This window comes from Orycteropus afer, unplaced genomic scaffold (genome assembly GCF_000298275.1).
Source record: "Orycteropus afer afer isolate SDZICR_OR568_19922 unplaced genomic scaffold, OryAfe1.0 scaffold00077, whole genome shotgun sequence".
Taxonomy (NCBI): Eukaryota; Metazoa; Chordata; class Mammalia; order Tubulidentata; family Orycteropodidae; genus Orycteropus; species Orycteropus afer.
In genome coordinates this window covers 3708526-3734167 of record NW_006921664.1, presented here as the reverse complement: position 1 = coordinate 3734167, position 25642 = coordinate 3708526, and the positions used below count along the sequence as shown (strand labels likewise).

General features: G+C 42.6%; 1 protein-coding gene across 1 annotated transcript in view; it reads left to right on the top strand.

Annotated features, from left to right (window-relative positions):
- The window catches only part of VOPP1 (VOPP1 WW domain binding protein), a 133736-nt gene extending 108340 nt beyond the window's left edge, over positions 1–25396 (top strand). Inside the window, exons 5-6 of the mRNA XM_042780997.1 lie at positions 2350–2486; positions 25206–25396. Coding sequence (XP_042636931.1) covers positions 2350–2486; positions 25206–25396 — 328 coding nt within the window. The remainder of the gene's footprint in view (positions 1–2349; positions 2487–25205) is intronic.
- Positions 25397–25642: the final 246 nt, after the last annotated feature.

Below are 25642 nucleotides of genomic sequence, written 5' to 3'. Positions count from 1 at the left end.
GCAAGGTTCAGGAGAGGTCCCAACTTGGAGCTTCCATTTCCCAAGGGGACATGCTGTCTGTCCAAAAGTAGATGTTCATTCTTATCAACAAGGTCCATCTGAGCCTTAGGGCTCAGTGCTCTTACCGGCCTCCCTATATGGTCATGATAAATTACATCACATGTAGTAAAGTTAGTCAGTGTCAGGTCACTAGGTTGTCCCTTTTAGTCCCTTTTAGATCAGTCCCCATTCATTAGTCTCAGGGTGTTCTGACTCTTAGAAACCCAGAACAAAAGGCTGAGTTGCTTTATGCATCTCACACTCACTGTGACTGATACTCTATTTAAAGCCTCTTCTTGCACTCCTCACTTTTCTTTCTTAGCACTGATTAGAGTTGTAAATAAATACTTAATTGTGTAGGTTTGTTGATTATGGTCTGTCTCCTCACTAGTCTCTAATTTTGCTTAGGGAGAGGGGCTCACTTGCCTTACCACTCTGATGCACAGCCTGGTGCTGGGAGCTTACCAAATATCTTCAAATCACTTGAATAAATAATGAACTAGTCCAGAAGGGCTATGCTTTCAGTCTTTTACTGAGTTAATTTCCTTTCTTGTGCCTCTGATCTTTCTTCCTGCTCAACATTTCAGCAGTTTTCAGTAAATACTTATTGATGACTGATGGACTTGCAGTTACCTTGGTAATGAATTGAAATTTGAATATTCTCGAGAGCTTTATCATCCACTTTTTCCTTCTTTTTTTTTTTCCACATGTGTGCAGGTGCCTTTAATCATGAGACATGCAGCTGTGGTGTATGCTCATGGTTCACAACACAGTGTGCAACCCACACTGTGGGTATTTTGTGTGAGGCTCTGGGAGTCTTCCATGAGTCCCATAATAACTCCAATTCAGAGCTGGGCAAAAGCTTCCCGTTATGCCAGACAACCAACTTGACCCTTTTCAGATTGACCCTTCCCTTTTTGTAGAAACAAAAGATTAGTGCAAATGTGAGATGGGAAGAGACAGTTTATTCATTTAGCAATCATTTATTGAATGCCAGTTATGCAGTAGTCACTGAGAATTCTTAGGTGAATTAAGTAAAGGTCCTATCCTTGAAGCATCACCTCTAATGTTTGTTAGACTTTAGGATCACAGTGAAGAAAGAGGAAGGTATACATTTAGCCATACTTAAAAACTAGAGATTTCTAAATCTGCAGCCTTTTTATTGATTGTAAATATTTCCTCTCTTTATCCATGTCATTTCTCTATAAATGAGGCATGCTCTAAGAAGGATATTTTTATTTCTTTATGTGTGTTCATATAATAATGGAGAGACAGTTATGAGGAGGCATAATGTGTCTCTTGTTGCTTTGACAGTGAAGAAGGGATAATTGGGGAAATGGAAGGCAAGGCAAGGGCTGGACCAGCCATAGTGTTCAAACAGAGTTTAAACAGTGTTCTGTTTTGGCCAAAATACTGAGTTCATGTCAGAGCTATGGTCAGGGAAGTGATTGTACCAGCCCTTTGAAACCCACTATTTTGATGCAAAGAGCTTATTTATTGATCTTCTCTTTAGGGAGTGGCTTCCATCAAGAAGTCTGTAGACCAAGTATCTGCCTCCTGGGCAAAATGGTAGATGAAGGGCCAAGTCTGCAAAGCATACACTCAACCTCGAGGTCAAGCCCTATCTTAGGATTCTCTAGAGAAATAAAGCCACTGGGATATATAAATACATACATATATAGAGAGAGAGAGAGAGGGAGAGAGGGAGAGATAGAGAGATAGAGATTGAGATTTACTTCAAAGAACTGGCTTATACCACTGTGGGCCAAGTCCCCAATCTGTAGGTCAGGCAGCAGGCTGGAGACCTCTACTGGCGCACAGGGTTGTAGGGGGTTGACAAGTTCAAAATTCATAGGACAGGCAGCAGGCTGGAGACTCACAGGCTTGCATCCCCAGATGTATATAGTTCAGGTGATGGGAACAGTGCAGAGTTGAGAAAGAGTTCTGCCAAAATATCTATCTATACTCTGGGCGCTATACAGATAGCACCCTAAGGAAATTCCCCTTTCATCTGATTGATTACATAATGACATCTATTCCATTAGATTATATTATGGAACGGCAGCTATACTAATGTTTGGCCAAACCACTGGAAATCCTAGCATAGTAGCCAAGTTAATACATAAAAATTAATCACAAGTCTTATCCTCTTATCTATCCCTTCAGGAGTCAGTATTTGCAGGGCCTGTATTCATGGAGCTCCTGAGGGTTCCACATGGGCTTTCAGTCACCAGGCCAGATTCTTTGGGCCTCTGCTTGTCTGACCTCCTGTCAGCTCTGTGCCCCTCTCACATCTTTGTTCTTCTTAAGGTTCCTCTTGATGATGGGCGTACTCTTCTGCTGTGGCGCTGGCTTCTTCATCCGGAGGCGGATGTACCCCCCACCACTCATCGAGGAGCCTGCATTCAACGTGTCCTACACCAGGCAGCTCCCCAACCCCTCTACAGGTCAGCCTGCCCCTCTATCTTTGTTTTTCTTCCCTGCGGTTTACATGTACTGTGTGAACCACTGAATAGTATACTGAGAGAAAAATTTTGTACCTGCTTTTATTCATTTGAGTTAGGATTATCAATTTTATTATGCATTTGTGCTGATGAAAAATGCAATATATATTGGATTGACTACCCATTAGCTCCCATTCTCATGTAGTTATCCGTATAATTTATTTGCATATTTAGGAAATTAGTGTATTATTTTGTCTCTGTCTTTTTCATTAAAAAAATGTTTTATATATATCTTTATGTAAAAACAGAGACTTTCCTGCCATTCTCAATGCCTCTGGACTAATTATTCTTTATGTTACTAAAGGGTAATTTGCTTAATTATTGTTACTGCTGACCATTTGTTTTGTTTTCACTTTTATTTATTCATTCAATCAACAAATATTTATTGAATATTTACTAGTGTTCTAGGTACTTAAAAATAGTGCTGCTATAGTTACTTTTGTATAAGTTACATTTGACTTATTTAGGGCCTGTTACCTAAAGTGATGTCCCAGGGTCAAAGAGAATTAGAAGTTTCAAAATTCTTATAAAACCCTGGTATACACTGGGCAATCTATTTCCATAAAGATTTACTGCCTCAGAAACCCAAAGGGGGTCACTATGAGTCAGAATCAACTCGATGGCAGTGAGTTTTTTTTAATACGTAGCTAAAAATATCAAGTACTACTCTACTGCTGGTGATATTTGTTCATGAATTCTGGCTCTCTCAGGACACAGGCTAATGTTCTGGTTTTGACATCGTGTGTGTGAGGTATTTTCCTTTCCTTTGAAAGGAATCTCCTAAAGGAAGATGAAGAACCAGGGGCTCCAGAGGGTTGGGTTCACCTTGCTCATTGGAGTAGGTGTTGCCCTTACCTTGTGTCAGGCTCTGTACTTGCCTAACTCTTTTCTTGGTCAAGAGTATGGGGAGGTAGGTGAGGTTAGGGAGGCAATCAAGGTTGGGAGACAGATGGAGTTGAAAATGAATGAGACTGGGGAGGCTAGGAGGTAGGTGAGGCTGAGGAGGCAGGTGAAGCTAAGAAACAAGTGAAGCTAAGAGGCAGGTCAGGCAGAGAGGCAGGTGAGACTGAGAACAGGTGAGGCTAGGAAGGCTGGGAAAGCATGTGATCACTGGGCCAAGGACAAGTACGTTCCTCATACCCACCTTGTTCCTGTAAATGTTGCTCTGCTCCTTGCCACCATTGTGACCTGGAGGTTGGGAGCTCTGTGCTGACTGCACATTGCAGGTGGATGTTCAGAATTTGAGGAGCAGTTCTTGCCTGGATTTTAAGAGAAATAAGGAGAATTGAGTGCAAAAGAAGATATGAAACATTTTCTCTCTTCTGTCTCTTGAGGGCGTGCTTTTCCCAGGGTGCCATGAGAATGGACTGGTCCGTTTTCATTTTTTCTTTTACAGTTTTCTTCTACTAAGTACTCTACAGGGTTTTCTTTTAAAAAGGATCCGAGTTATTATTTAAAAAAATACTATTCAGAAAGATCTGAATATGTCAGGGGGAATTGTACTTGAAACTTTAACACATAAATGGATTTTATTCTTTCATACTTGGAACTCTTTGATTAGTTTCAAGTCTATGCTCTATCATCAGATAAAATGCAGATTTTGAGTTAAAATGAACCAGAGGCCAAAGCTACCATTCATTTGATTTCAGTCTATTGATCTATCTTTCTTTCTAAACAGCTGGAAATTGTAGATGAGAGAAACAGGGTCAGTTGCAAAGACCAAAGAGTTTTCATTTCCTTTCTGTCACACTACTTGGAATTTTAGTTCAGGGGACAGGAGCACCCTTCCCATTGGAGCCCCTGTTTCCCACCAATGCAGAATGCCAAGTGCGCTGATCCATACGTGTTGGACAACTGTCATGGTCTGCTCTTCAGACTCAGGTGTACATGGTGGGCAGATTCTGGGAGTTAGATCTCTGTTTCCTGCTACTAGCTATAGAATTCCACAGGAATGTCCCATGGGCATCTTGGTATCTCAAAGAAGGAACTTGTCACCTGTGTGCTCCCTTTTCTGCATAGCAATGTGCCCTGTCTCTCCAGCTGGGATACTCACTCCCTTATCAACCACATCCAACAAATAGGTCATCAGCGTTGTTGTTGTGAGGTGCTATAGAGTCAACTCCGACTCATAGCAACCTTATGTACAACAGAATGAAACATTGCCCAGTCCTGCACCATCCTCACAATCCTTGTTATACTTGAGCCCATCGTTGCAGCCATTGTGTCAATCCATCTCATTGAAGGTCTTCCCCTTTTACACTGACCCTCTTCTTTCCAAGCATGATATCCTTCTCCAGAGCATGGTCCCTTCTGACAATATGACCAAAGTAGGTGAGACACAGTCTGGCCATTCTTGCTTCCAAGGGGCATACCTGTTCTTCCAGGACAGATTTGTTCATTCTTCTGGCAGTCCACGGTATTTTCAGTATTCTTTACCAACACCCCAGTTCAAAAGCATCACTCTTCTTCAGTCGTCTTTATTTATTGTCCAGCTTTCAAATGTATATGAGGTGATAGAAAATACCATGGCTCAGATCAGGCACACCTTAGTCTTCAAAGTGATGTCCTCACTTCTCAACACTTTATAAAGAGGCCTTTTGCAGCAGATTTGCCTAGTAAAGTATGACATCTGATTTCTTGACTGCTGATTTCATAGGTGTTGATTGTGGATCCAAGTAAAATGAAATCCCTGACAACTTCAGTCTTTCTCCATTTATCATGATGTTGCTTATTGGTCCAGTTGTGAGGATTTTAATTTTTTTTATTTTGAGATGTAATCGATGCTGAAGACTGTCGTCTTTGATCTTCATCAGTAAGTGCTTCAAGTCACCTTCATTTTCAGCAAGCAAAGCTGTGTCATCTGCATATCACAGTGGGTTGTAAATGAGTCTTCCTCCACCCCTGATGCCGCACTCTTCTTCATGTAGTCCACCTTCTCAGATTATTTGCTCAGCATACAGATTGAATAAGTATGATAAAAGGATACAACCCTGATGCACTCCCTTCCTGATTCTGATTTATGGAGCTCTGGTAGCACAGTGTCTTAGGCATCTGACTGCTAACCAGAAGGTTGGTTCAAACCCACCAGCCACTCCATGGAAGCAAGACTGGGCAATCTACTTCCGGCAAGATTTATGCCTTAGAAACCCAATGGGGGTTGCTATGAGTTAGAATTGACTCCATGGCTTAGGTTTGGTTTTTTATATATGTATGTATGTATATGTATATGTATATATATAACACAACATTTACCAATTCAGCACTTTATCTTGGCATGTTTTAATCTCTGTATGTGCATTAGGCCCCTGCCAGGCCATGTGCTTCTAGCATTATTCAGACTTAGTCATGTCACCTCTGTCCCCTGTGCCCAAGACCAGTACAGGCACCGATTAGATGATAGAATACAGTCTGCAGCTGTCAACTGGAGCTGCGACCCTGGCTTGTAGCCTGGTACACCAGAGCCCAGCTGACTTCTACCCTCACTGGCCCCTTGTGCAGTGCATGGTTTGTACAACTGTATGTGGCAGCCCTAAACTATCACACAAATAAACACACAGTCCTAGATTGTGATGGGAACTGTGGAGAAAAAGTTAAGGATGCTGGCAGACCATGTAAGTGGGAAAGTTGATTTGGCCAAGGGGGTATACAAGTCAAGGAAGGCTGCTCTGTTATCTTAGTCTCCTAGTGTTACCATATAAAGCACCACAAAGTGGGTGGTGGCTTTAAAGAACAGAAATTTATTGCCTTGTGGTTCTGGAGCCTAAAAATCCAAATCAGGCTATCACCCATGTCTATTCCTTCTGTGGCTTCAGAGAGAGGAACTGTTCTGTGTCTCTCTTTTAGTTTCTAGTGGCTTCTGGGCTTTTGTCATCACATGATATCTGTCTTCCTCTGTGTGTGACTCTTTTGTCTGTTTTCCCTTTCTGTAAGACACCACTCAGAAGGAATTAATATTAGGACCAACCTTGCTCCAATCTAAGGAGCTCTGGTGGCATAATGGATAAGGCTGCTAACCAGAATGTCAGAGGTTGAAACCCACCAACTGCTCCACAGAAGGAAGATGGGGCAATCTAGTTCCATAAAGATTTACAGCCCTGGAGACCTATGGGGGGTTGCTATGAGTCAGAATTGACCGGGTAGCAGTGAGTTTGTTTGTTTTTTCTGTTCCAATGTGACATCATTTAATTTAACTAATAAAGAAGCAAAATCTTATTTCCAAATAAAGTCATATTCACAAATGCAGGGGTTAGGACTTCTGCATATCTTTTGGGGGGACACAGTTCAGCCATAACCACCATGGAAGGCTCAGTTAAGCTGAGAAGTAGAAACTTTGAACTGAGAGGGAAGTGCAAGATTTGCTCGAAGGTGGGATACATGTGAGAACCTAGGGCTGATGAAAACACTGAACACCTCTGAGAACAGCAGAGAGAAGCCAGTGGTGCTTTGTCCCTGAGAAGCCTCCAGGCCTGAGCTCAGGCCTTTTCTCATGCTCTTTGTGAGAGGGAGGGAGAGAGGTGAGGTCGGGAAGTTTGACTCATTTCACGCTGCACTGTTACTCTGGAGGACTCAGAAAAATGGGTGTCATTAATTTGGTCATTTGTCCTGTGGTGCAGAGGCCTTTGGGTCTAGCATGAAAGGACCAGCTGCGGCCACTGGGAAACACTGGTTGGAGCCCCACTCCAACCAGTTGTTTGTAGCATTGAACGCACCATTTCTCTGACCAAACTATGTACTTAATTTACCATCCACTTTGCATTTTTATAGGAGCTCTGGTGGCGTAGTGCCTAAGCATTTGACTGCTAACCAGAAGGCTGGCGGTTCAAACCCACCAGCCACTCCTCTGAAGGAAGATTAGGCAATCTACTTCCATAGTGATACCGCCTTGGAAACCCAAGGAGGGGTCACTGTGAGTCAGATCTGACTTGATAGCAGTGAGTTTGGTTTTGGTTTTTTACATTTTTATGGGCACTCTGGTGGCATAGTGCCTAAGGCATTTGACTGCTAACCAAAAGGCTGGCAGTTCAAACCCACTAGCCACTCCTTAGAAGGAAGATTGGGCAATCTACTTCCATAAAGATACTACCTTAGAAACCCAAGGTGGGGTTGCCAGGAGTTGAATTGACTTGACGGCAGTGAATTTGGCTTTTTTTTTTTTTTACATTCTTCTACTTCTTACAGGCCTGTTGTTGTTGTTGTTGTTATGTGCCGTCGAGTCAAACCCGACTCATAGAGACCCCTCCTTGGGTTTCCGAGGCAGTATCACTATGGAAGTAGGATTGCCCAACCTTCCTTCCGAGGAGTGGCTGGTGGGTTTGAACCGCCAGCCGTCTGGTTAGCAGGCAAGTGTCTTAGCCACTATGCTACCAGAGCTCCCTACAGGCCTGTAGCAAGTATGAAATAGACGATCCCAAAATATACCAGAGCATCATGTGAAATAAGGCTTGCTTCATTCCATGGGTGAATATAATTTCTATAATTTCACTACAAAATCAAAGACTAATTCCTTAGTTAACAGCTCTAAGCTTGGGAAGAGTTTAATTGCTTTGATTGCACTCTTCAGAAATAATACTATTGAAAAAAAATTAGGGTCTGCTACTTTCTAAATGATTCCCTTATCATGAGGTTCAGGAAACACACCTGATCTATGGGTGGATCTGTCACCTTCAGGTGTTTGCTGAGATCCTGTAATGTTCAGGGCCCTGTGCCCATGGGGCTGAGGAGGTAAAGAAGAGAAAAACTTAGTGCCCTAAAGATTACAGGATAGGCCACTTAGGATAAATGTAACAACCAGGAGCAGCACGTGGTCAGTACTTGGGAGCACAGATATTTGGTTTGGTGGATATATGTATGTGGATTTGTTGGTGTGGTTCCATGATTCCCCTCCTGCCTGTCTGAAGGGTAAAAATGTGTTCTGGGGAGCTTTGTTTATGAATGAAGAAGAGAAAGTGGCTAGACTTTGAAGACTGATGGCCACTGTAGGCCAGTCACCCATGTCCTTGGGACCAGCTCCAAATCCAGCATCACCTGAGGGGTGCAGAAAAGCACAGAATTTGCAAAATATGCTCCTCACTGAGCAGGAGGAGGATTGTGGAAGATCATGGGGTTATGGGGGTTAGAATAGGACTATGCGTATAAGAGGAAGAGACTGACAAAACTAGGTATGGGGCTGAGGTTCATAGATGGGGCCTTAACCTCTGCCTGGGATCCAAAAGGAGCAAAGGCTGACACTGCAGGTTGAAGGTCTCAGGGCCTACAATTGAGCCTATTTGGGCCTGGGCTTGGGAGGGCATGTACAGAAGATGAGTGAGAAAAGTGCTAAGTAGCTGTTATTTGGGGGTGGGGTGGGGGGACAATGGGATAAGTATGTATAGGACAGGGAGTCAGGAAGCCTGAGTTCTGGAGATCTAGGATGGGCCTCAGAACTTACCTGCAAAATGAAATTCTGTGAAGAAAAGCACTCCTCATTTTATTTAGTGTGTATATGCAGAGGGACAAAGTGCAGCAAGAGAAAGTCACAACTTGGTAAATGGTATCGTTCCTCCTAAATCATTCCCCTCATGCTGCTGGCAGGGCTCTGTCAGTATGGTCAAGGGGAAAAATAGACTTCATTCATGTATTCATTCATTCATTCATTCATAACACATTAACTAGCATCTGCACTGCATTCATGCTGGCAGAGGGAGTGAGTATGATATCCTCACTGCTTTTTAAAAAGTTGTGGAACAGCGGGAAAAACAAACATTAAAAATGATGCTGTGAGAGCCAGGTGGATTAGGGTTGGAGGAACAGGGATGGGGCTGAGCTGGGTGGTGAGGGGACAGGGGAAACCTGCTGGTGAGAACTTGGGTTCAGCAGAGCTGTGGGTGTAGAGAGGAGGAGGGAGATCCATGAGGCGGTCACAAGCGAATTGAATGCAAAGCACGATTGAATGTGGAAAGAAAATGATTAAATTATAGGATTTCTTCTTCATGGAATATCATGTAGCCACTGAAGTGGATACTCATCAAGACCAACAATATGTGATGGTATGGAAAAGCAATAATAAATCCATGTTAGTGACAGGAGCACACTGCGGTAATATTTTATATGGAATGGCCCTGATTCTGACCATGTGAGCAAACAAATGCATAGAGACTGAAGGGAATAGTAGTATTGAAATCTGCTGGGTTAACGTGACTTAAGTTTTCTTTTAAAATATTTTCCTTTAATACTGATTATTTTTTTCTCCTAATGAAATAGTTAAAAGTCAATGGGGTATTCCTATTGGGAGTTACATCTGTATTCCTTTTAAAGTACACTTGCACAGATTTCATTGATGATTCTCTGACTGTTCTCATGTCTTAACCCTATAATAAATCTGTCAGCCTGCAGTGACGATTCTGGCCTGACTAAATGACGCTAACTCCAGGAAAATGGAAATAGTTGGGAGTGTGTTTTGACAGTTTAATTAGCATCTAAATCATAGCTGAAACACAGATAGGTCTGCTTCAGTCATGAAGATAAGCTGGTTTGTGCAGCTGGTGCAATAATGTAATTCTTCTTTAGTAATAATGGTCTTCAGACAATCCCCCATGCCATCTCTAACCCCTGCCCTCTAAGGTTTCCTTTCTAGTTTTTTTCCCTGAAAAAATTGAGCTGAGGGGATGCAGAGTGTGGCCTGCTTTGGGTTAGGAGGGTCCTGTGCTCCTGTGGAGAGCATTCGTCTGTTCTCCCCTCTCTGGGTGACCTCCTTCAAGGTTGAAGAGATGACGTAACTTTTTAATGTATAGTTTTGGTGAAAGAAAGATAACAGGAAATATGTAAGATTATTTATTTTAAAAATCACAATTGCTAATCTGTTTATATACCTTTATAGCTACCAGAATATACCTTACCAATTCATTCCTGATATCAACTGGTAACTGGTTGACTAGGCATTTAGGATGGGACCTGGAGTGGGAGTTTTGAGAGCTGTTTCATTTAGTGAAGTTCAAGAATTGTTACTGTGTCACACAGTACAGCATACCTCTTTGCTGACTTGGAATATTTTTTTTCCACCGTGTGTTCAGTGGATGTCTCTGTATGATTTTCTGTCTCTCTTTAACATCCCTGTCATTCTTATTCTGGTAATTATCTAACTTTAACACTACCTTTTCCCTTTCTGCAGCAGCTCAATTGCCATTTCTTAGGACTTGCATCATCCAGTTTACATAAAGTAAAAACATTTAGAATTTTATGTCATGTAAAAGTGAAGCTTTTGGGGTGCATGTACAAGCGTTTAGTGTCAGTAGCCACTATGAATAGCAATAGATAACACATTTCATACAGAGCATATTTCAAAAAGGCATTTTTACAGCCTACCCCATTGGTAGGCAGTTAGAATTATTACTTTAATCACAACAAACAGCTTTCCTATCTGTAATCTTTTTTGATCCATGGGAACAGAAACTTGTGGCAGAGTTAAGCCCTTTAAGTCCTTGGTCTGTTGTTTTCAGATTTGCCAGTGGTAAAGGAAAGACAGAACCTGAGCTTTTAGCAGTCCCGTTCTACTTTCTTAGAAACTGCCTCATATCTCAGAGGGTAACACAGGTCTGAAGCATCTTGCTCATATTTGTTTATAAATGCAAAGCTTGGTTTTAGACAAACTGCCCCTATGTACCCCATTTGGATTCCTCCTGCTCTGTTGAAGGAAAAGGGCTGTCTTTAGATTGCCTTTCTCATCTAGTTCTTCATCTCTCTAAGACATCATGCCTCCCATGTCTGTCCTTGTGTCCTTTTATCCCTAAATGTATTGAAATGGCTGTGATTGGGTCCTTTTGGGGGTGGAGTAAGGAGAAACTTGGGCCAGACTAGACAAAGTTCTCCTTGTTGCAGAGAGGCCACAAAGTGTGAATGTAAACACACACACATTCCTTTAATCATTCACCAAATACTCTTTCTGAGAGTTGCTCCATGTGCTGGGCACTGTGCTTAGCATCAGCATTTAGTGGTGATTGAGCAGACGTAACCCCTGCCTCCTGGCTCCTGAGGAAGTCCAGGGAGGCAGAGTAGCTGCACAGCAGTGATTTCTGACCTGTGGTCTAATAGGAAGCCATAGTGGTGGTTCAGTGGTAGAAGTCTCATCTTCCGTACAAGTGTCCTAGGTTCCATTTCCAGCCAATGAGTGTGCCTCATGTGCAGCCACCACCTACCTGTCTGTCAGTGGCAGCTTGCATGTTGCTATGGTACTGAACAGGTTTCAGTGGAACTTCCAGACTAAGACAGACTAGGAAGAAAGGCCTGGCAATCTACTTCTGAAAATCAGCCAATGAATATCCTGTGGACCACAGCAATCTAATCCCTTAACTGGTCACGGGGATGGCACAGGATTTGGCAGCGTTTTATTTTCATTGTACATGGAGTCACCGTTAGTTGGGGCAGACATGATAACAGCTAAGAACAAAAACATAGAGCCCAAAGTTAAAAATTATGACACTAGAAATCCTCTGTTCGTATCTTATGTGTTCAGATTGTCCCTGGAACTCCAGTCAAAATATGACTTGTATTCTCCATTTCATCTGCCTTTTAGCTTCTCAGCTGACCTTTAATAAATTTTAGTTTCCTTTACAATATTTTCTTATTTTTTTAGAAGAGACTTTTAATGTTCTGGGGAAATATACTCACTCCTCACTTATTGACATGGTTAGGTTCCTAAGACCAGGTCACTATGCAAAAATCAGCATTATGTAAAAATGGAGAATGATCACTTCAGACCACAAAACAGAGGATGACTACATCATCACATAACTGCCAAACCAATGAGACTCATGGTTCAGCCAAGTTTACACATAACCTTAACCATCATAGCTAGCTAGCATTACTCTCACCTTGCACCTCAGCATTTGTTACTGCCAGATGTATGTTGTTAATGCACAAAAGAGTCAGACAGTAGATTTTTTTCTATGGTTGTAAATGCAAGATGTCAGATAACAAGATAGTCAAAGTAAGGAATAAGTGTACTTAAGGAGCTCTAGTGGCATAGTAGTTAAAGCATTTGGCTACTAACCAAAAAGTTTGGCAGTTTGAATCCACTAGCCATTGTGCAGAAGAAAGGTGAGGCAGTCTGATTCCATAAAGATTTACAGCCTTGGAACCCCTATGGGGTACTTCTGCTCTATGCTGAATGGTTGCTATGATTTGATGGCAGTGGGTGTTATTATTTTTTTTTTTTTCAATTTAAATTTACTTCAAAATGATATGAGACAATGTTTTCCTATCTGCTATTTGTTGTGCATTAATGTTTTAACCCTTATTTCTCTGTGAAGGAAAAGCTAGGTAAAAGTCAGAGGATGGACTGGTTGTTCATTTGAAGTCCATAAAGATGTTTATTATTATTACTGAAAACAAAAGAGGAGAGATTATCACTAGGCATTTAGTCAGCAGGATGTATATACACATTCCCTCTGATTCATCATAGGCAAAAAGAAAGAGTAAAATCACAAAATCTGTGATCTCAGGGCTGGATGGTACCCTAATGACCATGCCAGCCTCTCCTCCCATGCCACACTGCCCCCCTAGCTGATGTGTTTGTAATCTCTACTCCGTACCCTCTGGTCTGTGTTCACAATGCTTCAATGAAAGCAGAGTTAGCACCTCAGGCAACCTATTCCATCCTTGGGCAATTCTTCAACATTTCTGTCCCTCAAGGTTTCTAAAAACAGGAAGAACTTTATGCCATAGAAAGAGTAAAGAGTATGGTTTTTTCCAGGTTCAGTTAATAAAGACAAGCAAAGGGGTGGAAGGATATTTATAACACTAATTTCCCATAAAAGGGAGTCCAATGTTGAGTTTGACAGTTTATTATAAGTCTTTAGAGTACCTACTCTTGAAATTACAAACAGCCTGCTTACATCCTAAATCACTGTGAAAGACAGTAATGAAATTTGAAAGAAAAAAAAAAAAAAGACAACATACATCAGATGAAAAACAACAAGGAAACATAGGAGCAAAATACAGTGACTGAGGAAAATTATCTACATTATGGGTGACAGTGGACATAAATGTGTTACAAAAAACAAATATGATTATTTCAACAGGTGCTAAAAATACTGTCAATAATATTCAGTCTGCATTCCATATTAAAACAAGTAATGTAAGGCTTCTTCTTTAATATAATAAAGACTTAGAATGTAAGTTCCTTGAGGGCAAGGACCTTGAAGGTCCTTGATAGCAAGGACCAAGTCCTCAACAGTATAACCCCTGTGTTACCAGCTGTGCATTTGAATAGGAAATATTCAGTAAATAATTGTTGAATGAACTAAATATATACTCTAGACCTACTGCCAACATCTTATTTAGTGAAATAGTAAAAGAATTCCTATTAAAATTAGGGTGCCTGGTATCATCATTAATATTTAATGCTGGGCAAATAATAGTATATGCACAATACTGCATTACCACTAACATCAAACACCAGGCTACAGATAAACTCATAGACAAATGAAAAGATCAGGTGAGAGTCGGCAAATAGGAATAGGATAGATTTAGCTGAAGATAATCTTAATATGCACTTGTGCTACAAAACTAGCCACACACATTACAGAAGCAGCAGAAGACAGAATTGGAGTAACCTCTCAGAGACAACCATATACTCAGAATCACTAGGCTACCAGCTCTGGACCGTAGTCTCAGGAGACACCAAACTCAGTTGGCACAACATAGTACATAAAAATCTTGTTTCACAACCTACTTTGGTGATTAGTGACTGGGGCCTTAAAAGCTTTCGAGCAGCATCTAAGATGCAACTATTGGTCTTCTCTCATCTGAAGCAAAGAAGGGTGAAGAATATCAAAGGCATCTGGAAACAATCAATCCAAGAATATGCTGGACCCTGAGACCAGAAGAACTAGATGGTGCCTGGCTACCAATGCCAACTGCTCGGAAAGGGATCAAACCTGGAGATTCTGGATGGAGTGGGAGGAAAAATGTGGAACAAAATCCAAAAGCTCACAAATGACCAGAATTACTGGTTGGATAGAGTCTGGTGGAAACCCCCAAGACTATGGCCCCGCGTTACCCTTCAGGCCTAGAATTGGATTCACTCTCATGGATTGGCTCTCAGCCCAACAATAGAAAGACCTACATCCAGAACACTTATCCCAAGTCAATACACCCACCTACTATAGGGAGAGGAGCTCTGGTAGCATCGTGCGTAAGGCACTTGACTGCTAACCAGAAGGCTGGCAGTTTAAACCCACCAGCCACTCCTTGGAAGGAAGATGGGGCAATCTACTTCCATAGTGATACTGCCTCGGAAACCCAAGGAGGGGTTGCTATGAGTCGGGTCCGACTCCACGGCACGTAACAACAACAACAACTGTAGGGAGATACACCCCTTAGAGCAGTTGGCCATGGGGCACCAGAGGGACAGTATTTCCATAGAAGGAAAGATGGACAGACAGGAGTGCATAGTTAAGAAGGGTACAGGGAGTGATAGTCACAGGAACGGGAGGGGAAGAGAGTTTGTTATGATCGGGGATGGTAACTGGAGTGTGAAATCAAATGTACATGAACTGTTGAATGTAAAAACAAATTTTGCTCTGTAAATTTGCACCCAAAGCACAATAAAATTTAAAAAGAAAAAAAAGTGTAATGCTAGTATAGAATTTCTGGCAAAAAGATGAACATGAAAATGATGCTTAACCATTAGGAAGGAAAAAGAAAATTATCCCTACTTGTAAACAATGTCTTACCTAAAAAAGAAAAGAAAAAAAAAAAAATATTGGCGAGAGAACAGAAAAATGTTTTTGTTCTGGTTACCGGGTGCCGCTCTGACAGGAATATACCACAAATTGGATGGCCTTGACAAACAGGAGTTTATTCTCTCACAATTTAGAGGCTTTAAGTCCAAGTTCAAAGTGCCAAGCTCTAGGGGTTGGGTGAAAGCCCCTCAGCCTTGGGCTTCAGCTCTGCCTCCAGCTCCCGGCCCACTGAAGCTAGAGGCTTTTCTTCACTTAGACAGCTGCTGGCTGCTGAGGCTGCCAAGCCCAAGGTTGGCAAGTAAAAGGCACAGTCCCACTATTACCAAATCACTCGGCAAGCCATTAATTCAAGTCCATTGTAAGTCCCAAGGTCAGCAGAGCATAGCAGGCTGCTGAACAACAACATGGCTACATGCAGGGTTCAAGGTGCCATAAGCTAGAGACCATTCCCAAAGCTACTGCTTATATACAGGAATCATACAACATCCCAAAGGCAGCTACTCAGCTGCTTGTGGTAGATCCCACCATGGAGTTGATTACCAGACTCATTGTGGGGAATAACTACTACCAGCTGCCCAGCCACTCATCCAGGCCCAGCCAAGTTGACACATAAATATAACCACCAGAATTCCACCCCTTGTCAACTTGGCACCTGTACGGAATAATGTATCTGTACAGATCTTCAATGGGTGATATCTGTACAGGTCTCCTCCACTGGGTGGCTCCAGTCTCCTACTTCCTGAGTGGTGACCTCACCCCCTTGGCCTGGTGGGCCCATTTCTCTCCCTCTTGGGCATGGCAGCCCCACCCTCTCACTCTTGGGCAGCGGCTATGGCTCCATCCCATTGGCTCACATGAATGAGCAGCCCCACACTCCAGAACCAAGTTGGTGAAGGCTTGGCTCTTGAAACCTGGGGGGCTGTGGTCATTCCATCCCCAAAGGCCATGGTCCTACCTTTCAGGCTGAAGCATCTGTGCTTCTGTTTCCTTGGTCTCTCTGCTTCTGCCAGTAATGCCCGAAGGCAATCCACTCTGCCAGAAATCTTCCTGCCCCCAAAAAAGGCACTCTACTCTGCTTTCTTGCTCTGTGAGCTGGCCAACTTGCTACTCCATCTCACGTCAATCTCTTCCACCAATTAATGCCCGAAGGCAACCCATTTTTACCCTACTTGTAAACAACATCTTACCTAAAAATACATATATGAGACTGAACAGAAAAATATTTTTAATAGTTGAGATAACTCAGCAAAGTGAATAGATGCACATAAAACCCAATCAAAGGAGAAGGCTTGGAAGAAAGGAAGGGGCAAGTAATGAAGGAGGAGACATCTATTTACTATAAGAATGTTCTCAGGGAGCATTAGTTTGGGTGCTTTAGTTTAAAAGTAACACGATATCCCGATTCAGCCAGTTAATAGAATAAGGATGAATATTGTGTGTGGTAACAGTCACGAGGCAGGGAGAATCCTGGTTTGAGTTCATTGCTTCTCAGCATCTTCAGGTATCCGGGTTCCTTCTGTTCAGTTACACTACCCCCTTCAGCCTAGCAGCTCCTTCCTGCACTAGTTGTCCTCGGTGGCTGCTAATGCATGCTTCATTTCTTTCAGGTCCAGCAATGTCCAGGGGAAGAAGAACCTTGGGCATGTTACATAATTTCTTTGGACTTAAGGTTTGGAATCTATAAAATGGGAGTGATAATAATGTATCTTACAGTATTCTGTACAGCTTAATGACACGGTGTATATGAAATACTGTGACATTAGTATTTGTCAAGACGATGTACTGAGCACATAATGACACCCTCACTAAGGACTGATTTCCTTCCTAAATCCCTATACTGAGAGATTATTGGTCAGAGTTGGGCAATCTGAATGCTCTCAGTAACACCCAGTCAGTTCTTTCTTAGGTAGGTTTTTCATTTTCCTTCATCTATCTTTTCCTCCCTTTCTTGGTGTGCAAAACTTTCTTTTTGACAAAGAATCAGATTTGAAGCCTTTTTCTTGGCCACTTGTTTTAGTTATCTTTCATGCACTAATTAACAAGGAAACAAAAGCCAAATACAACAACCAAGGAATTCCATCTATAACATAGGTGACAGTGAGTATAAATGTGCTATAAAAAATCACAATATCTAGAGTCTTTGCTCCAAATTCAGCTTCCTTGATTCTGAATTCCTGATACCTGTCTGTTTCTGGTTACATGCCCTGCTCTTCCAATTTGACTCTTTAGAATCAATTATATAAGCTTTGTTTGAAACCTTTCAAATTTTTATTCTCACAATGCTTAGTTATGATTGTGGAGTCAAAATTACGATTTTTTAAAAATAATTGTAGACCTTTTATTATTTTAATGTTTTATTGTAAAAAATATATATAAGAAAACATTTGCCATTCCAACCACATTTAAGTACAAAATTCAGTAACATTCACCATGTTGTGCTGCATCACTATTCTTTTTCAAAAGTTTTCTATTACTCCAAAAAGAAACTTAGTACCCTTTCAGCAATAAAACTCCTTTTTCCTCTCTTTTCTTAGCCCTGGTAACCATTAATACAGTGTGATCCCTATGCACTTGCTTATCTTATATATTTTATATAAGTGAAGTTACACAATATTTGTCCCCTTTTGATTGACTTTTTTCACTCAGCATGTTTCCAAGGTTCACCCATGTTGTAGCATATATCAGGACTTCATTTCTCTTTATGGCTGAGTAATATTTTATTTTATGTATATACCACATTTTGTTTAGCCATTCATCTATCAATGGAAATTTCTGTTGTTTCTGTCTTTTGGTTATTGTAAATAATGCTGCAGTGAAGATTTATATCCATTTGAAGGAATTAAGATTTTAAGGTGCTTCCAACTTCTTTTTTTAAAAAAAAAAATTATTGCAATTTGGGTGAAAATTTACAGAGGAAATTTGTTTTCCATATAGCACTTCATACCATTTTGTCTCACGACACTGACTGTAATTCTCCACAATATAAGAGCTCTTTTTCCACTTCCTTCCCATAGTTACCTCTTCCCTGTCTCCTTTCCTCTCGTGTACTCCCACCACCCCCTCCACCTGTCTCCATGTGCAAACACTGCCCTTCTGTTCTCCCATGATTGAGCGTTCCAAGGAGTGTATCCACCTGATGAAATAGTCACCCCATATGCCTGTCTGTTGTTTGGCTGGAAGTCACAGGAATGAGTTCCATTCCAGACCTGAAGGGTAACTAGGGGCCATAGTCTCAGGGGTCTCACTGGTTCTCTCAGACTAAGAAACCTGGTCATTTTTTATGGTTTTGAGTTTTGTTCCACATTTTTCTCCCACTCTATCCACGATCTCCTGCATCCCTCTCTGAGTGGTTTACAGTGTTAGCTGGGCACCATCTAGTTCTTATAGTCATATAGGCACCTTTCTTATGTCCATGAGCTTATACCTTCCCTTGTCCAGCCCTTCCCTGAGTGGTTCTTACGGGTGATGAAGTCTCGCCCTTTTCACTTTACTCACTGAGTCTGCCCTCCTTGGTCAGAACTGGATTTACACTGTTGGCGGTTCTTCTCTTAGTTTCTCTTCTCTGAGGGAGTCTCAACTGTCAGCACAGTCAGCGTCTTGTCAGAGTTTAGTTTTGAGCCAAATAAGCAGACACCTAGCAGATGCCTGGGCTGTAGACAGGCTCTTGTGAGGCTGCTTCTCTGTCTGAGCTGGCTGAACTCTTGCCTCATTGCTTTCATCTTGTTGAGAAGCCTGTAGCTGCTTTCCACAAGGCACGGGCCTTGTTCCTGCTCCCTTTTAGCTTCAAGCACAGACTTTCCAGCCTGCTCCATTCCCATGGCTGCCAAGTTTTTCACCTAGGGATTCATTTTCTTGACAAGTAGATCATTTATCCACCTCCTGTCTGTTCTTTCTATTCCAAATGCATCTCCATTTCCATGGTCAAATTTTCAGTTCCATCCTCCAATTCCTGGCAATATCCATGTGTTGTGACTGTTAACTGGAAATACAGATTAAATCATCCACACTTGCCAGTGTTTTTCATTGTTCTCCAGTGTGGGCTTGGCCAATCTGCTGGTATGCACAGACACAGCCTGAGCTGCCTCCTGTGGTATAAAGACCACCCTGCTTGTGCCCTCACCTGTGATAGAGATTTGAAGTTGTCTTTTTATACTCGATCCTCCCCTCCAGAGTGGTGGGCAAAACTAACAGAATTTGGTGGACGAAGCTGGCACAAATCCGTGGGTGGGGTGGCCAGTTCCTCCTGCCGTATCAGAAAAAGGATGCAAAGATGAATAAAACACTTCCTCGCGTGCAGAAAGCTCAGAAAAGTGTTCCACACTGTGGGGAGTACAAGGAAACAGACTTGCTTATGCTGTCCTGGACGTCAAGAGGGAGAGGGTACCTTGTCCAGCCAGGAACAGGGTGGCAGCAGCCAGATACAGCTTCCTGGAGTTGATGATTCTAAGCTGAGATTTGAAGGATAAATGGGAATTGGCAAGAAACAATTGGGCAGGAGGGTGGTATGGAGACAAGGAAGGGCATTCCAGGAAGAGAGCATGATCTGTTTTTGTAAGAGTTGATGTTGATTTATTCCTGAATACAAAGGAAGGGATCAGTCAGTCTGCATGCTTAGAGTCCGGAAGATACTTTCTAGTGAGGTTCAGGGGAGATTTGAGCAGGATATAAGCAATTTGGTGGTGGTTTGAAGAGAAAGAATAAGGCAGGGTGATAAGAAATAAGACGTTGAAGTAGGCAGGAGCCTAATTATGGAGGACCTTTTATCCCTCATAAGGAGCTTAGGTTATAGTCCAACAAGTGAATGGGTAGATATGATGTCATCAACTGAGAGTGAGATGTAGGCAAAAAGAGGCTGTACCATGGGCAGTGTGAGTTCTGGGTCTGCTGGAATGCATCTGAGATGCCTGCCTGCATGTTGGAGAAGCCACCTGGGCTACAAGAAAAGGACGTAGGAAGTCAAGATTTAGAGTCTGCTTTAAATTATAAAAGTCATGCAGTGTGCAGAATGAGAAAGAACACAGAAACCCACTCAAGCTGACCCAGGGAAGGAGCTAATTCTAAAGAGACATGTGGATCCTGATAGAATTGGGGCACAGTCAGAAATTGGGCCAGCTTAGAGCCAATAACCTCGCCATCTCTTGTGGGCCATGCAGTCTGTCTTGGGCTGCTGGAACAGCCCATCTACTCACAGACCACCAGCCAACCCATCCATCCATTCAGCATGTTGAGTGGTGGCAGGACCTGGGCCTTTGGCACAGGCTGTAGGTGGGATGGTCTACTTAGCAGAGGCTATTGTCAATTAACATCACTAACATTCTTGTTAATCTTTGCTAGCTTTAAAGGTTCCCTCTCAAATGATACGCAGTAGACTCAGTGAAGAAAGAATGGTCACTCCTGAGTTTTTACGATTGATGCATTCCCTTTGCATTCAGGAATGAGTAAATACACAGGGAAAAGAGTTCAGTTTAACCAAAACCAAGAAACTGAGTCGTGATTGCCCTTAGTCAAGCCCTTATTCCTTGGATGGTACCTTAAGTGCAGGCCTATCATGTCATCAGTCTTCCCTGGTTCTCCAATCCCTTTCTAGTCTAAACTTCTTCAAAGCCCCTCTTCATCATCTGAATGAGTAACAGCCATGTGACCTTGGTCAAGTAACTTAATTTCTTTCAGTCTCAGTTTCTTCAAGAATAAATGGATAATAAAAGTCAGTGTAATATAACATAATGATTGCTACTGTAATCACTCAGTACTTAAAGGGAGTCCCTGGGTAGTGAGATAGTTAATGCACTGGGCTGTTAACCAAAAGGTTGGATATTCAAGTCCACCTCAAGGAGGCAACTTGGGAGAAAGGCTGACAGTCTATCTGCAAAAAATCAGGCACTGGCAAACTTGTGGAGCATAGTTCTGCTCTGATACATGGGGTCACCATGAGTTGGAATCAATTCAGTGGCAACTGGGAAAATCCTTTAAGAAACAGAAGACACTGTTATGCTGCTGCCATTGTTGTACTCATTTCTCCCAGTCCTCCTAAGTTCACTCAAGATACCATCTTTTTTTTTTTTTTAATTTTTATTGTAATTTGGGTGAAAGTTTACAGAGCAAATGCATTTTCCATACAGCAGTTCATATACATTTTGTTTTATGACATTGACTGCAATTCCCCACAACCTAACAGCTCTCTTCCTACTTTCTCCCTGTAGTTACCTCTTTCCTATGTCCTTCCCTCCCATGCACTCCCGCTCACTGAGTTATCTACCTGTGCAAACACTGCCCTTCTGTTCTCCCAAGACTGATCACTCCAAGGAGTGTATCCCTTCCTTTGTATTCAGGAATAAATCAACATTCTATCCACGATCTCCAATTTTGATCCCTTTCTGAGTGGTTGGCAGTGGTAGCTGGGCACCTTCTAGTTCTTTTGGTCTCAGGGTCATGTAGGCTGAGGTTCCCGTGGTCTACTAGTCCCTTGGACTAATTGTTTCCATGTGTCTTTGATTTTCTTCACTTTTCTTTGCTCTGAAGAAGGAGAAATCCGTTGTTGCATGGTTGCTCACAAGCTTTTAAGATCCCAGTCACTACTCATCAAAGTAGGATATAAACGTTTTTGTGTAGTATGTTAGACCAGTTGAGCTTGATGTCCCCTGTTACCATGGTCCTGAGCCTGCAGACCCAGCATCCTTATGTTTTTTATTTTTATTTTTTTGCTACTGTTTGTGAACTCTGTGTTTTTGCTTTCTTCTTTGAAGATTTTGGAATTTATCTGCTAATGTCCCTTAATTCTCCCATTCATCTTTTCCTCATCACTTTCAGCAAATGTATCCAACTCTACCCCAAATATAAGCTCTGTTGTGAGGAGTTTCTTCCTTTCTGCATGACTGTGGCATACACTGGTGCATCTTCTCAAGGCCCTTATCTACACTTGTTCTCTCTGCCCATTAAACAAAGGCTTATTTGGTGCCCTCCTGTGCACCAGGCTCTGTGATAGGCACTGGGATCCAAATGCTGAACCTGAAGGTCCTTGCCCTCATTGATCTTACGTTCTCCCCCAGAAGCCCTCTTTTTCCTATATAGATATAAACCAAACTAAACCAGTTGCTGTTGAGTCACTTCTGACTCCTAGTGACCTGTATGTGTCAGATGAGAGCTTTGCTTCACAGAGTTTCCAGTGGCTGGTTTTTGGAAGTAGATTGCTAAATCTTCTTCTGAATTGCCTCTGGATGGACTCTAACTTCCAACCCTTTGGTTAGCAACCAAGCGCTTAAATTTGCACCACCCTACCTCTATAAACATACTGAAGTATTTCCCTTCCTTAAAAATACACCTTCCTTTGCTCTGTGTCCCTTTTAGCTACCACCAGTTCCCTTATCCCTTCACCCTTTGCCCTGGAATAGCTTTTCACCCACTGCAGTTGGGGTTCTGTACCTGCTACTCTTCCTAAAACTGCTGAGCAAAGGGCATGAGAGAACTCCCAAGCACCACATCTGCTAAAATTTGTGATTCTTATTTAACCTCTCTTTGGCTTTGGGAGCTCTGGTAGCATAGTGCGTAAGGCACTTGACTGCTAACTAGAAGGCTGGTGGTTCAAACCCACCAGCCACTCCTCAGAAGGAAGATGGGGCAATCTACTTCCGTAGTGATACTGCCTTGGAAACCCAAGGAGTGGTCGCTATGAGTCAGGTCTGACTCAACGGCACATAACAACAACAACAACTTCGGCTTTGGAGAATACCAGTCACTTCTTCCTTCTTAAATATTATCCTTTCCCTTTGCTGCCATGACTCAACTCCTAGTCTGCCTGTGTTCTACCAGTTCTTCCCATCTTCTTTGCATCCCTGTCATCTTTCTTAAATGTTTTGTGTTCTTCTGTGTTTTGAATATTATTCTTTCTTACAACTGAGTCCTCAGAATCACCATCTTAAACACTTTCTTGGTGGTTTTATTCACACTCATTTTTTTGTTACCCCCTGTACACAAAAGACATGCAAAAGCACCTTGCCCCTTCCCTTCAGTGTGGAATTTTCCACCTGTCCTGCCTTGCTCCTGGAGTCCCTCTCTTGCTTGGTGGGCTACTTACTTTTCCAGACCAGAAATGGGGGCCTTTTCTTGTTAGACCCTTTCCCCATCCTTATATATTCCATGTTGTCCTTAAGTCCTGTCAGTAGAACCTCTTCAATACCGTGCTCGTTCTCTGCTCTCTATTCCTTCTGCAGTACACAGAGATCCACATGATGTATTCTGACAATTGCCTCTTTTTTCTTTTCTTTTTTAAGTCTTTAACTTGTAATTGGGAAAATCTGAAGGAATCCAGAGATAAATAAAACATCCCTGACTGTGAGAAATTCAGGGCTGTAGCTGGTAAACAGACATACAAGCAAACAGCCCTTGGCTGTTGTCTCAGGCAGGTACCCTGTGAGGCAGGCTTGGAGTAAAGGTGGCATCCCTGACTGACTGCTCTCCCACTACCAGCCTGAAATGTATTTCCAGCCTTATATTTCTGCTCTAACGTTCTGTCTCTCAGCACCTTGGGAGAGTTCCAGGATCCAGTTTGTGCCAGCTGTAGAGGTTTTGGACATTTCATACGTTGGTGGGCATCTTTCTGGGGATCAGCCCCTCCTTATTTACTTAAACTTTGATGGAGGGAGACCTGTAAAAATGGCCCTACACAGTATTCACACAAACTAATGTCTCTGTCACTCTGAGTATCTCCGTGAGTTAGATGAGACCCAACACGACCTAGACTTGAGTTCCCTTATTGAATTAGCTTAACCCTGAAACACCTAAGATCCTCAGATTTTTTCTTTTTTTTTTTTTTTTCCTCTTGATTCTTTTTCATTTACTCAGTATAGAGTTAAGTATACAATCAGAGTAACCAGATGTAAAAAATAGGCTTTAAAACAGCTTCTGGAATATTTTTACCCAATAAAAAATGGAGGACTAAATATGGGGCAGGGTCCTCAGCCATTCCCTCCTGTCACCTTTGGTGCTCTCTGGACCTCCCTTAGCCCACCCCCAGCTCTGTATCTGGAGAGTCAGCCTGCTTGCCGTATCATCCTCACCCTTGGAGAAGGGAGAATCTCCTCTAGCCACATCAAGGGTAAATTGAGATTCTGTGGACTCATTCATCCCAGCCCAGCCAGCATGGGAGGTTTTTTCCCTTTTCTGTGTACTGGAGCTGGGCTGGAGCTCACCTCACTCACTCATTGCTGTCGTGTCGAGTCGAGTCGACTTACAGTGACCCCCTCCTTGGGTTTCTGAGGTGGTGTATCTCTAGGGGAGTAGATTGCCCTATCTTCCTTTCCCTGTCCTGATAAAACCAGCCTGTCTTAGCCTAGCAGGTGGGAATGGAAAACTTTCATCAGAAACTGTCACCAGTAAACTGTGTTCTCACTGTGGTTGTGGAGCTGCCAGTGATAATGCCAGGCTGGAAGTCAGGAAACTATGATCCTCTTTCCAGTTCTTCCAACAACGAACTGCAAATTTCCTTACCTAACTATGGCCCGTTTCCTCAGCTCTGAACTGTATGTTGGGAGCTCGTCCTTTGTAATTCGTTCAGTCCAGGCTTCCCGACTCTTTGCAGAGCTGCTTTATTTTTATTGTTCAGATTTCAGGTTAGTGATAGCTGAACCTCTGGCCACATGACACCTCCGATCCTGCTGAGGTTCTTAGTGACTTAGCCACCATCTGTGACTTTAGGTGTGCTTTTTCAGTTTTCTGTCTCCCTGTCCTACAATGTCAGCTCCATGAGAACAGGGACCTTGTGTGTTGTTCTTGCTTATTCCCATATCCCAGGTGCACCATTATGTATGAGCTTATTGGGTCCTTGAGACATGTTAGTTCAGTGTGATTAGGATGGGTGGTCTCTGTGGCCCCTACAGCTCAGAAGCTCTTTGGGTTTGGTGAGTGCCAGTTTCTCCTCTGTATTCACATCTGTTTGTCTGTCTTTCAGGAGTCCAGCAGCCAGGGCCGCCATATTACACTGACCCTGGAGGACCAGGCATGAATCCTGCTGGGAATCCCATGGCGATGGCTTTCCAGGTCCAACCGAATTCACCCCAGGGAAGCACAGCCTACCCCCCGCCCCCATCCTACTGTAACACGCCCCCACCCCCGTACGAACAGGTGGTGAAGGCCAAGTAAAGGGGGGTCAGCAATGCCTGCAATGTGAAGGAGGCACTGTGGCCACGTTGTAGGAAGACAGGAGGGCTCCTGGGTCTGACAGGCCCTCATCCAGCCTTCCCTGTCCCTGTCAATGTTCCTGTAAGGAGTGGTCTAATGAGCCACTAAAGGACAAATTTCTCTTTGATCTCTTCAAAGCAAGCACAGCTCCCTTTCAAGTTTTCCATGGAGGACCAGTATTTGAATTCACACTGTGTCTCCTCTCTT